This window comes from Nomascus leucogenys, chromosome 12 (genome assembly GCF_006542625.1).
Source record: "Nomascus leucogenys isolate Asia chromosome 12, Asia_NLE_v1, whole genome shotgun sequence".
Taxonomy (NCBI): domain Eukaryota; kingdom Metazoa; phylum Chordata; class Mammalia; order Primates; family Hylobatidae; genus Nomascus; species Nomascus leucogenys.
The window spans coordinates 103,611,403-103,625,585 of NC_044392.1; the positions used below are offsets into that span (position 1 = coordinate 103,611,403).

The window sequence follows — 14,183 nt, forward strand, 5'->3', positions numbered from 1 at the left end:
CGTCTTTGATGTGGAACTTCTCTCATCACTCCTCTTGACTGTGAGATTCTGTGCTGAGGGGACCACATTACATCCTTTGTAGTACCTGATATGTAGTTGATGCCCAACAAATATTTATTTTAATATTTATAGTCATAATATTTAATGTTTTTGTTATATTCCTCAATGAAATGTCTCCAAATGTTTTGAGTTTATGAATAATATACCTTAGGCCTCAGAGATACAGCTAGAGTAAATGTTTTCCTGTGGAGGAAATACAAGAGTTTGCTATGAAAATAAAGGTCCCTGTACTAAGATACTTTACTCTGGATGTAAAGATACTTGGCTATTTGTTAGGCTGCTTATTCAACCTGTTATTTTAAAGAAGGAAAAAAATAAGCACAAACAATACACTTGTGCAACAGTGATAAAAAAATACACTTTCAAAACTCGAGAAAGATTGGGTGATTCATTTAACTTTCTTTCAACACGAATTTCTACACCCAGTGAAATCTACGCTACCTTAAAGAATGAAAAAATGCTGGGCACAGTGGCACACGCCTGTAATCCCAGCACTTTGGGAGGTTGAGGCAGGTGGATCTTTTGAGGCCAGGTGTTCGAGAGCAGCCTGGCCAACATGGTGAAAACCCTGTCCCTACTAAAAATACAAAAATTAGCCCAGTGTGGTGGCACGCACCTGTAATCCCAGCTACTCAGGAGGCTGAGGCATGAGAATTGCCTGAACTCGGGAGGTGGAAGTTACAGTGAGCCAAGATAGTGCCACTGCACTCCAGCCTGGGTGTCAGAGCAAGACCCCGTCTAAAAAAACAAAAAAAGAAAGAAAAGAAAAGTCACATAAAAGTCTTTTTTTCAAAAAGCAAGAGAAAATTATGCTAGGTTTCAAAATCTCACCTGTGGAAATTTGGCCCAGACCTTGTCTTTGGGCAGGACTACATGGTGGTTCCAACCTAGACTAATAAGAGTCACGGAATTTTTACATAAATGCCGCGTGAATTTCACAACCTTCCACCCTTTGAGGTGCTGCCATAACAAAATTGGGCACAAAAGGGGTGTTTTGCAGGCAATTTGTGGAAGTACTGACAGAGCTGCAGAGGTGTCCTTCTCAGTTCTGCATGCCTTAATCCAGGCCCGTTTCTTACATTGCTTAGTGTTCAGTGTGTCGTTACAAAGAGCATGAGCTCAGAACCCACCTGGGAAGACTCTGCAGGCTGAAGAAATGCCTCTGACGTTCACCAGTAAATTTTCTCCTCCCTCAGGTCTTTTCTCCTTACTTCCTATAGAACTGTTCTTAGGGAAGGTTGACACAATCACACGGTTAAAATCCTAAGGGACTCAGTATTCCTGTACTTTAACTGTACGTTTTTTCAACAAAAACTTAGAGTAGACTTGCACCCCCGGTTTTTCAAAAATCTCTGAATTCTCCAAAGTAGAAGCTGTGCAATTTACATCCTTATCAGGGAGTGTTGCCAAACCATTCTCTTGCAGGCAGTGTTGAAAGTAAGGAAGATTGGAACCTGCCTCAGTAAGAAGCCAAGAGGCTTAGAGAAAGTTCCTCAATCCAGCAAAACCCAACATTTTAAAAACAGAAGCGGAAACAGTTTTATAAAGGCATTGCCACCCCCACCATTGCACACAAGCTTTCTTTGTTGTTGTCACAGTAACATTATAAGCACTCCATCTTTGGGCCTTGGTTAATGCTACTACTCTGGGTTCCTTCATCACCCAAGAAAGTTCCTCCCAAATTGGGAGCTGTAACCATCTGTTGATACTCAAGGCTCTCCAAACAGCTAACACTCTAAGAGGGCCTCTTATCTTTGTTTCAGCAGGATAGAAGCAGACATCCACTGCCTTTGGAAAAACATGGGGAGTTGGAGGGATGGATCTATAGCAGCAACTGCAGCAATAAAGACAGGTCAGTTTTACATGCTAGAAACAGAAATGCCCTCAGAAGGTTCAGGATATGACTGGAAAACTTGATTGCATCTACCTTAGTTTGTACAAGTGGTGCATCTTGGAAAATAGATTTCCCAAATAGTTTAGATCGAAATGGAGCTGACACTCAGGATCTCCTGTAAGAGTGACCCGCGTGCTTTCCATACATAGCGCACATCTATTTGTCCACAGCCCACATTCTGTTTCCTTGCTATAATGTATTCTTTGGGTATGGTGTTGGTGGGTGATGGGAAATATTCTGAGCCAAGGCAAGATGCTTTTCTTAACAGAAGGTGGTTGTATTGCTAAGGAAAAATGTTCATGCAAGTGATCACCAACCTGGAGATTCCCCCCAAGTCCCAGATGATCAGGTAGCTACAAGTGTGAAGAGAGGACACTTTACCAACCCAGAGTTTGAACATTTAATTAAGCTCAGTAAGATTTAGCATTTCTGTGAGAGGAACTATAGTGGAACTTCAACCCCGCTTTTGTTTATATTAGATAAAGGACCCATCTTCTTACCCTACTGGACTTCATTATTTGCATAACTTTTTACTGTGCCAATAAACTTGCTGTTTGGTCGGCATATCAAGAATTAGTTAAATGTGTTGTTTGATCGAATTCATGAAAGACTTTGAGTGGTAGTCCTACATCAGCATGGCTTTTGACCTGGTTATGTTGTATTCTTGCCTCTTGATAAGAATGTATTCATCGGACATATTTGATCGGTGTGCTAACGAGGGGTAGAAATTAGTTACGGACAGCGTTAAAACTGTCCCTCACAGTTAGTAAACACACTAAATGGAAAGACAAGGTGGCAAGCACACTACATTTTCCAAAGCTTTACATTGGAAAGCTTAAATATTAATAGATATTAAATATATATTAAGTAGATTTTATGATTAAAAATAAAATGGTTTTTTTGGTTTCTTTCATCTAACCATTTTGACAAATTCAGATACTTTTCACTTAATATTTGAATATATAAATCTAATTTCTTCCATGTTTTCTCCCCTCTGAATCTTCTCTCTCTTTAGCTCACCAGCTGAAAGATATGTCAGTCCTATTTTTAAATAAGCAATTACATTAGTGATATGTGTGCAATCATCTTTAAGATTAACAGCAAATTAACATTGGCTTGTCAGTCTCTCCTTAAAGCTGTTTCCCATCTCAAAGGTAGTGATCCAAGGTAAGGTCCAGAAACAACTGAGATTGTTTTACATCTATGTATTAGGTTGGAACAAAAGTAATTGTGGTTTTTGCCCTTACTTTTAATGGTAAAAACTGCAATTACTTTTTCAGTAACCTAATAATTACAATTCTAAGTAATGGAGATACATATCTTTTATAGGATTCAATGAGCAATACATTAGCATAATGTTGTATTTCATACTGACTTTGAATATTCCTTGTCAAAAATGCACTTATACTTTGAAGTTATTATGTATGTTTCGGTTATTGTGTTGTCAGAAGGCTGGAGTTATCACAGCGGAGCTTTTATGACAAAATATTATGAGCCTTGTAAATAGTTTTAAAAACTGTCCACTAATGTCTATTTGTCTTGCAAATTTTGCAATTTTACTAGTAATTTTCATCATTTGCTCTTTCTACCTCTAATATTTCTCAGTCTCCTCCATTAGATCTTACTGACTCATCACATATAAACACCTTCCTCAGAAACAGTCCAATAAAAATTAAAGACCAAGAGGTAGAATCTACTGGAGCCATCATGAATTCCAGTCCTTTTTGTTGTTATCGATTTTTCTTTTTTTTTTTTTTAAAGGCACACCCTTGACTTTTTTTTATTGTTAAAATAACCAGATTCTAATTTCAGGCAGCAAAATCAGTTACTGCAAAAAGTCAATAATCAAAAATCAATTTATAATTGGTTTTCATCACCTATAGAATTAGTTAGGTTTATACCCCTCAAGTGTTTAGTGATTCTATTCAGTCAACCTAAAAAAAATTGCCTCTTTTCTACTTAAAAAAAATTATTTATTTATTTATTTTGAGACAGAGTTTCGCTCTGTTGCCCAGGCCGGAGTGCAGTGGCACAATCTCAGCTCATTGCAACCTCTGCCTCCCAGGTCAAGCGATTGATTCTCCTGCCTCAGCCTCCCAAATAGCTGGGATTATAGGTGCCCGCCACCATGCTCAGCTAATTTTTGTATTTTTAGTAGAGATGGTGTTTCACCATGTTGGCCAGGCTGGTCTTGAACTGACCTCAAGTGATCCGCCCACCTTGGCCTCCCAAAGTGTGGGGATTACTAGCGTGAGCCGCCACGCCTGGCCTGCCTGTTCTCAGTATGCAACATGGCAGTACTATTGACAATGAGGTGCTTTGGCCTATCAGATAACTTTTCCCGTTGGTCAAGGATTCCTTTTCTCTCTTCCTCATTTCTGCACTGCAGAACAGGAAGTACTAAAGAAGTGGCTCAGGACAATGTTGTCACATCAGGCGTGGCAGAGGTGTTTACTGGGATTATGATCCTTTCAGCTGCCTGTCTCAGAAGGGATTTCCTGAAGCCCTGGGTTTGGTATAGAAACCGTACGAAAAAGACTTGGGGCAGTTCTACAGCCGGCTCTTCCCCCATTTCTCCCACAAAAGATTAAGAAAAACTGATGGGATGATTTCAGATGTTTCATTGCCACCAAACTACAGCCATGAGTTTTTTCTTTATGTGATCTTATGAGGCCAGTAAAGGTCTCTGTCTTGATTAATGATGATCATCCCATAATATCTGGATATGGTGGCTTGACATGAGTTTTCAACAAAGAAAATTAGTCTCTGAAAGACATTTCTCATCTGAAACTCTCAATATATTAAAATGCATTTAAAAGTTACTTCTGGGAAACATACTAAGTAGGCCAATCATTTAATCATTAGCTAATTGTCAAACCCTATAAAATCATGGTATAATGTCACCCTGACATAAAGCAACATCAAAATTAGTGCATCATCTATAAAGTGAAGTATTATCTTCCAAGTGACAAATTCTATTGCCAAAAAATACCACTGTACTTCTAATAAGTGACACTCATTTTAATAGACCCTACAAAAATACAATATTTTCAATGTCCCCATAAAACAGTTAACTTACAAATATTATTCTCAGAGCTTTGGTGACATCGTTCAATGATACTATTGTGAAAATCCTCATACAATACTTGAAACACTGGCACGTAAATTCATTATATAACAAAAGAACTGTGTAAAGTTATGAAAGAGAATGCATGCAACCAACTCCGGGAAATTATCCTGGAAATTCAAGTTAATATTGTAATTAAATTAATGACTAATATGAAAGATAAATATTTTGAAGGATTATAAAATAAATGTTGATCATTTATGCAGGAAAATAGTTTCAATGGAAAAGTAAATAATTCTACATTAACCATGCTTGTCTTTCTCTCCAGTGAAAAAGCATTCAGGATTTTACACACCTTGAAACTGTTTTTGGAAAAAAAAGTATTTTATCTATTTCTGCCCAGAAAAACAGCCATTGAAATTAATGATACAGGTAGACCACAGCTCTGAGAAATTATATTTGAAGTTTCATATTTAAATACCAAGGATTTAAAATCACCTACCATAACTTTCTAACAGCAGTCTTTCATAATGATAAATTTTATCAATTTCCAAAACTCATTTTAAATAATTTAAAAAGTAGCAAATTAGATTAAGCAACACACAAATAAATTCCACATTTACAAGTAAAGAAATCACAGGGGCTACAGTTTATAATCAACATGAACTTGAAAGAAATAAAGCAATACCTTTCCTGCCACCCATCATCCACTGCTTAAATTTGTGGTGAAAAAGACTTAACTACAATGACCTTTAGTCTGTTTCTAAACTCTGCATGTATTGTAATTAGCTAAAGGCATTGAACAAATTAGTTCATCCTATTTTTATTCGGGTACCAGAGATAAATGGCTAATTTATGAAATATTTCACTCTGTGCCATGAGAATTTAGCAAATGAATATGGAACCAAATATAAACACTTTATACCATATGTACAGTTACTTTCATAAGGCATTATCATGTAATTTTTATTGAAAAAGATTCAATATAGTAAAGTCTTATTTTAAGATATATTTTTTCTCTATCTGAGATGTTTAGTTTATGAAAATATTGTTTTTCTCTATATTCTTTTTGTATATATGCCAACATATACCTTGTGCTAGAAATATTTTATGGGAATTACAATTCTTTATATTTGTATTTTCTATATAAAGGCATATACAACTTTGAGGCAGTGTTTCTGATGGAGAGCAGAATTCATAAAGAGCTTGTGTGTGCTTCCGTGCTCCGAAATTATATGAAATCCACTTTGAGGAGAAACTTATTTGATTAAAAACAAAAACAGAAACAGAAACAAAACTGCACCAATGCACAGCCAGAGGCTGACAATTAAAACTAATACATAACCACATGAACATCGTATTTATAGAGTTAACATTTTTAAGGATGGTCAGTGCTAACATATAGTATTATACATTTGGCACTAATGTTTGCCATTGGTCCAGCAATTGGCAAAATTTGTTTCTATGTATAAATTTATTTTTGAACATTAGGTCTGGCTAGACGTATCTTCACTATTTATAAAAAATATTTAGACAGTAAGCTCACGTTGAATAACTAGGTCTACTGTGTTCTGGAAACTCTTCAGTAGTAATACAGCTTTTTCATGTTCCATATGTACAAAACTGTGTCCATTTGCCTGTAAATACACAAATAAAACAGGGCAATCAATGCAAACTATTATCACTGTATCATTGTTTCTATTCATAAAATTCACGGGAGCATTGAGCAACAAAAATTATCAGTTTTTATAATTCACAATGGAATCGTAATTATGGAAGTAACTAATTTTATCCAGATTCAACCAAATTTATCAATTCAACAAATATTTATTAAGTACCCAGTATGTCTTTGCCACTGTGCTAATCATCAAGCTACCCTGGTAAATAACAGATAGACGTACTGGTGACATAGTTGTTCAGTTCCATTGTTGTTGTCCTGATTTGTTTTTGCAGGGGCTGATTGGGGTGGTTTGGAAAGGGGCATATGGCCATTACCTTAGTGTTATATAAACACTAATATAAACTCATCAGCATGACCAAATATTTCAATCATGCCAAACATGACTGGACACTTACAGTACATTTAAATCTTATTTTGACTCACTGGAAAGTTCTTGGTTTATACGATTTTATATTAGAGAAATATTTTTTATTTCCCTTATTGCTAAATGCAAGTATACTTAGTATCTAAGCAGTGGTTCTCAATCAATCCAGTGTCCCTAAGGAGTGTGTCCCTTGGGGATAAAACACACTGATATTAGCAACAGAGGACCGTGTCTGCCGTCTTCTGTTTAAGAATCACTGATACAAGCAATTGATACTCAGTTTAAACATAGCCTAAGGTTACAGTTTCAGGTTCCATCTGTCTATTATGTGATATTTAGGTCACAAAATGTACATTGATCTCTGTATTGAGTGCTATGGGTCTCTGATTTTCTCTACATTAAGTTGCAGATTGTCTTGATTGGAATGATTTTTATTATTAATACAGAAAGAAGTGTATCCCATAAGCCTTCACTGCCATAAAGGCAAAACTAAATACAACCTTATTGAAACTTGATAGAAATAAATCTTGGCAACTGAATGACTGATGGTTATGTAATTGTCTTCTTTGCGGTTTGAGACTCAGTTGATTAAGAAAAGAGTCAGTCAAGTTGACAGCTTGGCTGAATAGAGGTAATAGAGCCAGTTCACTGGTTGACTTTTTCAATTTTCAATGGACTGATACTTATTTTGGTTACACATTGCCTTTTTTATTTTACTATTTTTATGCCTTCTTAAAATATGATTAATATTTCAGATAACCAATCACTTAATAATTAGACTCTTTCATCGACTTTGGCTTTTCAGATTTAAAGCAGCATTATATCTCTAGAAAGAACATACAGCCTTTAAAACTTAGATGAAAGTTATATGATACATTATATCTCATCACTAGTTCATTAAAATTGATTGACTAATGATGTAGTAAAGAAGATTCCAAAATATTACACTTGTAAACCATAGTAAATCTGCCAGTAAAAAAATACTAGACGACAGAATATAAATTCCTGGAAATTCATGTAATTAGAAGTAAAAATTTGCTTTGAATTAAAGAAATCTTAAATACATTCCTTAACAACATTTAATAAGTGAAAATGCCCACAGAAGTTGGCATTGGCTGTTTCAGTGTCAGGAAACAGTAGTTGAGTAGAAGTTTGGGTGTGTTACACAGCTCAAATTTCTTGTTCTGTGTTATACTAAAAATCAGACAATGAGGTTACATTTGAGGTTATTTCTGATCAGTTGGTGATGAAGAGTAAAGAATACAGCATATGGTCCATTCTTTTTTCTACTCTTAACCTGTTTCAGACATCAGGAACATAGCAAACTTGCATGAAATAATTATTTATTCCACTGTAGCTTTGAGGGATGTACTGACTACCTTAATGCCTTCAATTTGACCAAAAGTTATAACTTAATTGTGGAATTAAAATTGAACTTTAATAATGGAGTTCTTGAATGTCAAACCATAATAATGACTTTGTGAGTGCTCAGATTTCTCTATCTGCACACTTAAACCTAGAATTGCAATGAATTAAAAATCCACTGAGAATTTTCAGGGAATTGTTCAAAATTTAAATATCTCACAGTTACAGAAATAAAAAATTTTCTAGGATTTGGAGGCCATGAATGGTATGTTGTTCATCATCATACTTGACATTGTATCAATGTTAAAAATATCAGTGTTAAGGGCAAAATTGGTATAAAACTTAGCAAATTAATCATAGCTGTTAATTTTGAGTGGTACTTCTATCATGAAAGATCTTCAAAGAAGGTTAGTCAGCTCTCAATGTGATTACTTTAGCATTTTTTTTAATCAAAGAATGTCTGTTTTGTACTCACGTCTGCAGGCATTGTGCTAGGCACTGGGGGTGGGTAGTAAGAAACAGATGAAACAGGAAGGCTCCCATCAAAGAAGTAGCCATTCAGGAGGGGAAATAAGTCATGCACGTAACTAAAAATAACATAAAATGCCACATGTGGAATGAGCCCTCAGTACATATATGCTGAACTGAATTAATATCTGAAGAGGGAAATAAAGTGTAGAGTAGTTCAGAGGAGGGCAAAGAGAGGGACATCTTCTCTTTGCTGTTTCACTGAGGCATAGAACAAGTGTGATTCCCAAAGGACCACAGTCCTTGTCTTGGCTCATTCCTAGAGTCTCCTTGAGCCCTCAGTATGTTAACAGTTGTTTTTTTTATCAGGTAAATTCTGTGACAGTATGTGCGGAATAAACCGTTCAAAAATGTTTCACGTGTGGAATCATTTTTCTTTCTAAGAAATAAAAAAAAAAGCACCAAATCCAAAACATGTGACTTTAGACCATAGGCTTTAGCATGGGAAGCAACCATAAAAATAAACTTATGTAGAGGGGCTATTTTTTTTTTAAACAAGGTGTTAGTTCAAAAAACCTCTTCTGCAAAAGGAAGAGAGGTAGCCCAATATGTAGAACATTTAGACAGATCTTTTTAGAGAGAGACAGAGAAAGGGAGAGAGGTGGAAGAAAGATTGAACCCAGCGAACCAGCTTACTTGCCAATACGTTCCCACCCCAGCATTGCTCATGAAAGCCCAGTGTGAAACCTGTTGGTTTAGACTAATCCTGTCATTTTATAAGTGAAAGACCTTCATTTTAAGGAGGACAAACAACTTGTCTGAGGTCAAACAACCAGGGAAAGGGCTAAGGCGGAATCACCTGATACCGTAATATTCCTTCTTCTTGTTTCTTTCATTACTTCACTGAAATAATAAGACCACAATCATGTCAAGTAATTTGAGCTGACATTTCACTGGACAGGATAAAATAACGAACATTTTTCCCTTAAAAAATTGTTGCTATATCACCTCCAAAGACAATTCTGTTCTTTACAGTGGTTGCCAAACTGTGATTCCCAGATTTCTATCACGTTTAATTTAACTTATTCTAAAAACATTGGTGAAATAACATTTAGTCCTAAATTAAAAATCTACAGAAATGCTGAATCTCCATTTTTTTTTGAGTGGAAGGAGATAATAGAATAAATCTCAGTTCCAGAGAAACTTTCATTCTTAGGACGGAAGAGCAAAACGAATTGACATTGTATTTGTTAACATGAATGTGGTTATCAGGCTTACAACTTGGATGGTTCAGACAGGGAATCAAACAACTATGTTACTATATTCGTGTAGGGCTTCTCCAGTTAAAATAAAGACCAGAAGAATCACAATATTCCAACTAATGGAGTTTTGCATTTTTGTTCGTGCGCGCACATGCGTGTGTCTGTGTGTGCGCGCATAGAAGAAGAGGCTGAGGAAATAAATGGTGGTACTATGCAATGTTCATTGCAGGCTATAAACCCAATGATGCTTTGAAAAAATAAATGCATATGATTTACGTGTATGTATATTATATTAACAAATATATGCATACTATGCAAAAGATTATTTGAAGAATAAATGCTAAATTAATAAAACATTTAAATTTTATTGCCGCATTTGGCTACCTATATGTTTTATATAAACACACTATCATAGATTTGAATAAAATGTGTACAATTTCGAGGAAATTGCAACCTAATGAAAAATGAGAAATAAATGGCTTCTTAAGTTGAAATGAAGTTACCAAGAAAACAATCGAAAAAGGGAAAAGATATTCTGAAAATTTAATCCTTAAAAAATATGTAATTAATGGGTTTCTAGATTTAGCTGAGTTGAAAGTATGAAGGAACATTTTACTATAATCATTGCATTATTTCCAGAAGCTCTCTCTCCTTTATTTAATTTTTTATTTGATATCTTCTGTGCCACAAAATGTTTTTTAATTGTCTCTTTTCATGATTTAGACATGAAAAGACTGAAGGTTAATGAAAATAGCATTTGCAATTCCAGCAAAAAGTAGAGCTTTGCAATTACAGCTCATCAATCTATCGTAAAACACACTTGGTTTCTGAATTTCCTCTCTTGTTCTCTCCTGGATTTATGTTTGATAACCTTCTGGTAAATGTTTTGTTAAATGGATAAATTATGGATGTTTATATTGCAGAAACAGTCCAGATGAGGTGTAATTCTCCCAGAAATTCTGTTGCATTCTTATTATCCAAAGCTCTAAGCTTAAAAACTAGCCTCAGAGAAGGCCTGGCCCCAGGGTTGGCGGGATCATCCAACAGGGAGGACAGCACAGATCATTTCAAACTCCAAAAAAAGAAATCGGCTTAGAGATACGGGCATGTGATTTCCGGTTGATTTAAATTCACCCCCCAAGGGATAATCCTTTTTAAAGGACCAGTACACATAAATTTTGTATGTTAGAGAAATATTAGTACATTGATATCTTGCACTTTGAATGCCTACAGCTCTTAGAATGAGGGAAAATGAAATAATGCAGCGACCAAATTAGTGTCTTAAGCACTACCTCAGCCTCTTGAGTAGCTGGAACTACACATGCGTGCCATTGCGCCTGGCTAATTTTTAATTTTTTTCGTAGAGACGGGGTCTGCTTTGTTGCCTAGGCTGGTCTCGAACTCCTGGCCTCAAGCAATCCTCCTGCCTCTGCCTCCCAAAGCACTGGGATTACAGGTGTGAGCCACTGTGCCTGACCAACACAGTTTTTAAACCTATTTCTAGTTCCCTTCTAATTCAATTGTATTCAAATCTTACTCTCCAATGTATTATATCATTATAAGCAATTATTTGCCTAAACATTAAAAGTTATGTGATTATTCCTCCAGAGTCCCCCACCCTCAGTGTCTCTGGTGCTTTTGATTTTTAACCATAAATAAAATAAACTATAGAAATGTGGAACTTACTTGGCCTTGTTGGGAAATGCTTTAGTACAATTTTCAAATACTTTAAGTTTATTTCTTTAAGGGTCCAACACTTCATTTGAACCATAAACAATTTCTCACTCTTCAGGTTTCTTTTTTTTTGGAAGATTTTCCTTTTTAGAAATTTTTTAAAATTTAGAAAATGAACATCAACCCTTCCTTAATGATTTACGGTAATAATTGTGAACATCAACACTTTCTTAGGCACAGCCATGGCCCAGTTAGTTTGTTTCTGTAACAAACATTTCCCAAAATGTGCTGTGTGGAAGTGGTTAATTGATGCTTTGGTACAGAGGACTGTATGGTTAAATATGTTGAAAAATATATCTGTAAGATATCTCAGAGTTCTTAGCCTGTTTAGTACAGTGTAAAGTCCTGAAACAAGGGATACAGTATGAAGTGATTTCAAAACTTAGTTGACCATGAACTCTTTTTTCTTCGAAGATATGTCAAAAAATGTCATTGAGACAACTGTTCTATACTGAAAGTACAAAATTTTCTTTTAAAAGCCAGAAACAAGATTTTAGAAGTACGATCTGCTTTTACTTTAAAAGCACAATGTACTTTTAAAATCTTGTTTCTGGCTTTCAAAAGAAGTTGTTCTCTTCTGTTTCTTGCTTTTAAACGAAGTTTCTCTCTTACTGCAGAGCGAAGCTGTTGGCTATGACTTCTTGCTTCTGGCAATGAGCCTGGAGCCAAAGGCTTTTCACCTTGGTGGTCTGGACAACTAGATAGAAGACTCCCAGGTATGGTATAAATTCTCTCTAATGAGATTTAGTAAAGGAATGAGATTTAGTGCATGGGCTTTGTGACATTAATTATGGATCCTCAGAAGCACTTTCTTTGTTTTCTAGCTTACGTTTTTGTTTCTTATAGCTGAGGCTGTTGAATAAGTGAGTTTTACCTAAGCAAGAAAATTCTCTCAGCAAGCTGATCACACCTACTGGTCATTAAGAGAGCCAGCAAATTTCCATTCAGACAAGGAAGCATTGATTCAGTGTTTGTATATATATCTGTGTACAACAGATCCAGCCATAAACAGACATTTCATTTAGACTTCTCTTTGTGGAGTCTGAACTTACCTCTCCCATTCTGAGCCTTGAATGCCATATCTTGCTCGCTGTCTCCCCCTATCGCCATCCTGAGCCTCACTGCAACTCATCTCCATGTCTGAAATTCTCCCAGTCCACGAAAAACTTATTAAAATCCCAGGGTTTCCTTTCTTCATGACTCTAACACATGAGTCTGGGGTCTTCCTCTCCAATATTCTCTCCTTTATACTCCATACTCACCCTTTCTAGCATAAACCTCTTACCCCTGCTCCTGAAAACTCATGCCAGTCTAGCCCACAGGTATTCCTCCTCCTCCTCCTTTTCTCTCTGTTAAGTCTGGAGGAACTTCTGCTCCACCAGGAATAAAGTCCCTTCTTTTGCCTCCCTCCACAACCAGAGATCTCCATGATCCCCAGTGCACCCTGCCACACAGGTCTCCTCTGCCTTTCCCTCAGTGATTCACTGGAGGAGGTAAGAAGAGGAGGGTCTTACATCTCGTATGTTTGTTTGTGAGTGGCCATCCTCTCTGCATCCCAGGATACACACTTTTATATTAATCACTCCATTCCCTTAACACAGCTACAACATTTATTAGATACATCACAAAATCGAGTACTTTATTAGTTTCCTAACGAGTGCACACATTCCCCTTGTCTCCCTAGCTATTAGCTCCCTTAGGACACATGACTTCCCTCCTACCTGTTAAGGGGCTTCTAATGATATTCCCTTGTAAGACACTAATCAGGATGTGGAGTGGAATTGTCAGTGGTTATAGAACAGAGCAATGATAATAGGTCTAACGGGCATCAAACCCCATGATTTTGGCCAAGATAAGATGATCTGAGCCGAAAAACTTACCAAAAACTAACTTTAAAAAAGTAAAAAAAGTGCAATAATAGTGACTCTGCTAATAGTCCAAGTATTTGTTGATAGACATATTGTTGACAGTAGTTTCTTGAACTGTCTATATGAATTGCTGGGCCAAGCTTCTAAGACAAGAAAAAAAGAAAAATATCTAGCTTGTCTGAATTATTATCTCATTGATTATTCTCTTCTAGCATCTTGAAATACAGCCATAGACAAAGAGTATGTTTGGATTGCAAATTCCAAAACCCTTAAAATGATGACAAGGTAAAAGAGACTATAAAATTATCTTCAATTAAGTACCTTATTTATATATCTCATATTAGAAAAATCTGTTTTGGTTATTGGCAAAATCTGGATGTCATCAACTAAATCTCTGTAAATTATATAATTTCTCTTTCT

General features: G+C 35.9%; 1 protein-coding gene across 2 annotated transcripts in view; it reads right to left on the reverse strand.

Annotated features, from left to right (window-relative positions):
* Positions 1–4,954: 4,954 nt before the first annotated feature.
* LOC100590153 (leucine-rich repeat-containing protein 7) overlaps positions 4,955–14,183 on the reverse strand; it is a 107,207-nt gene continuing 97,978 nt past the window's right edge. For both annotated transcript variants that reach the window (XM_030823155.1, XM_030823154.1), the window contains one exon: positions 4,955–6,658. In XM_030823155.1, coding sequence (XP_030679015.1) covers positions 6,551–6,658 — 108 coding nt within the window. In that variant the 3' untranslated portion in view covers positions 4,955–6,550. The remainder of the gene's footprint in view (positions 6,659–14,183) is intronic.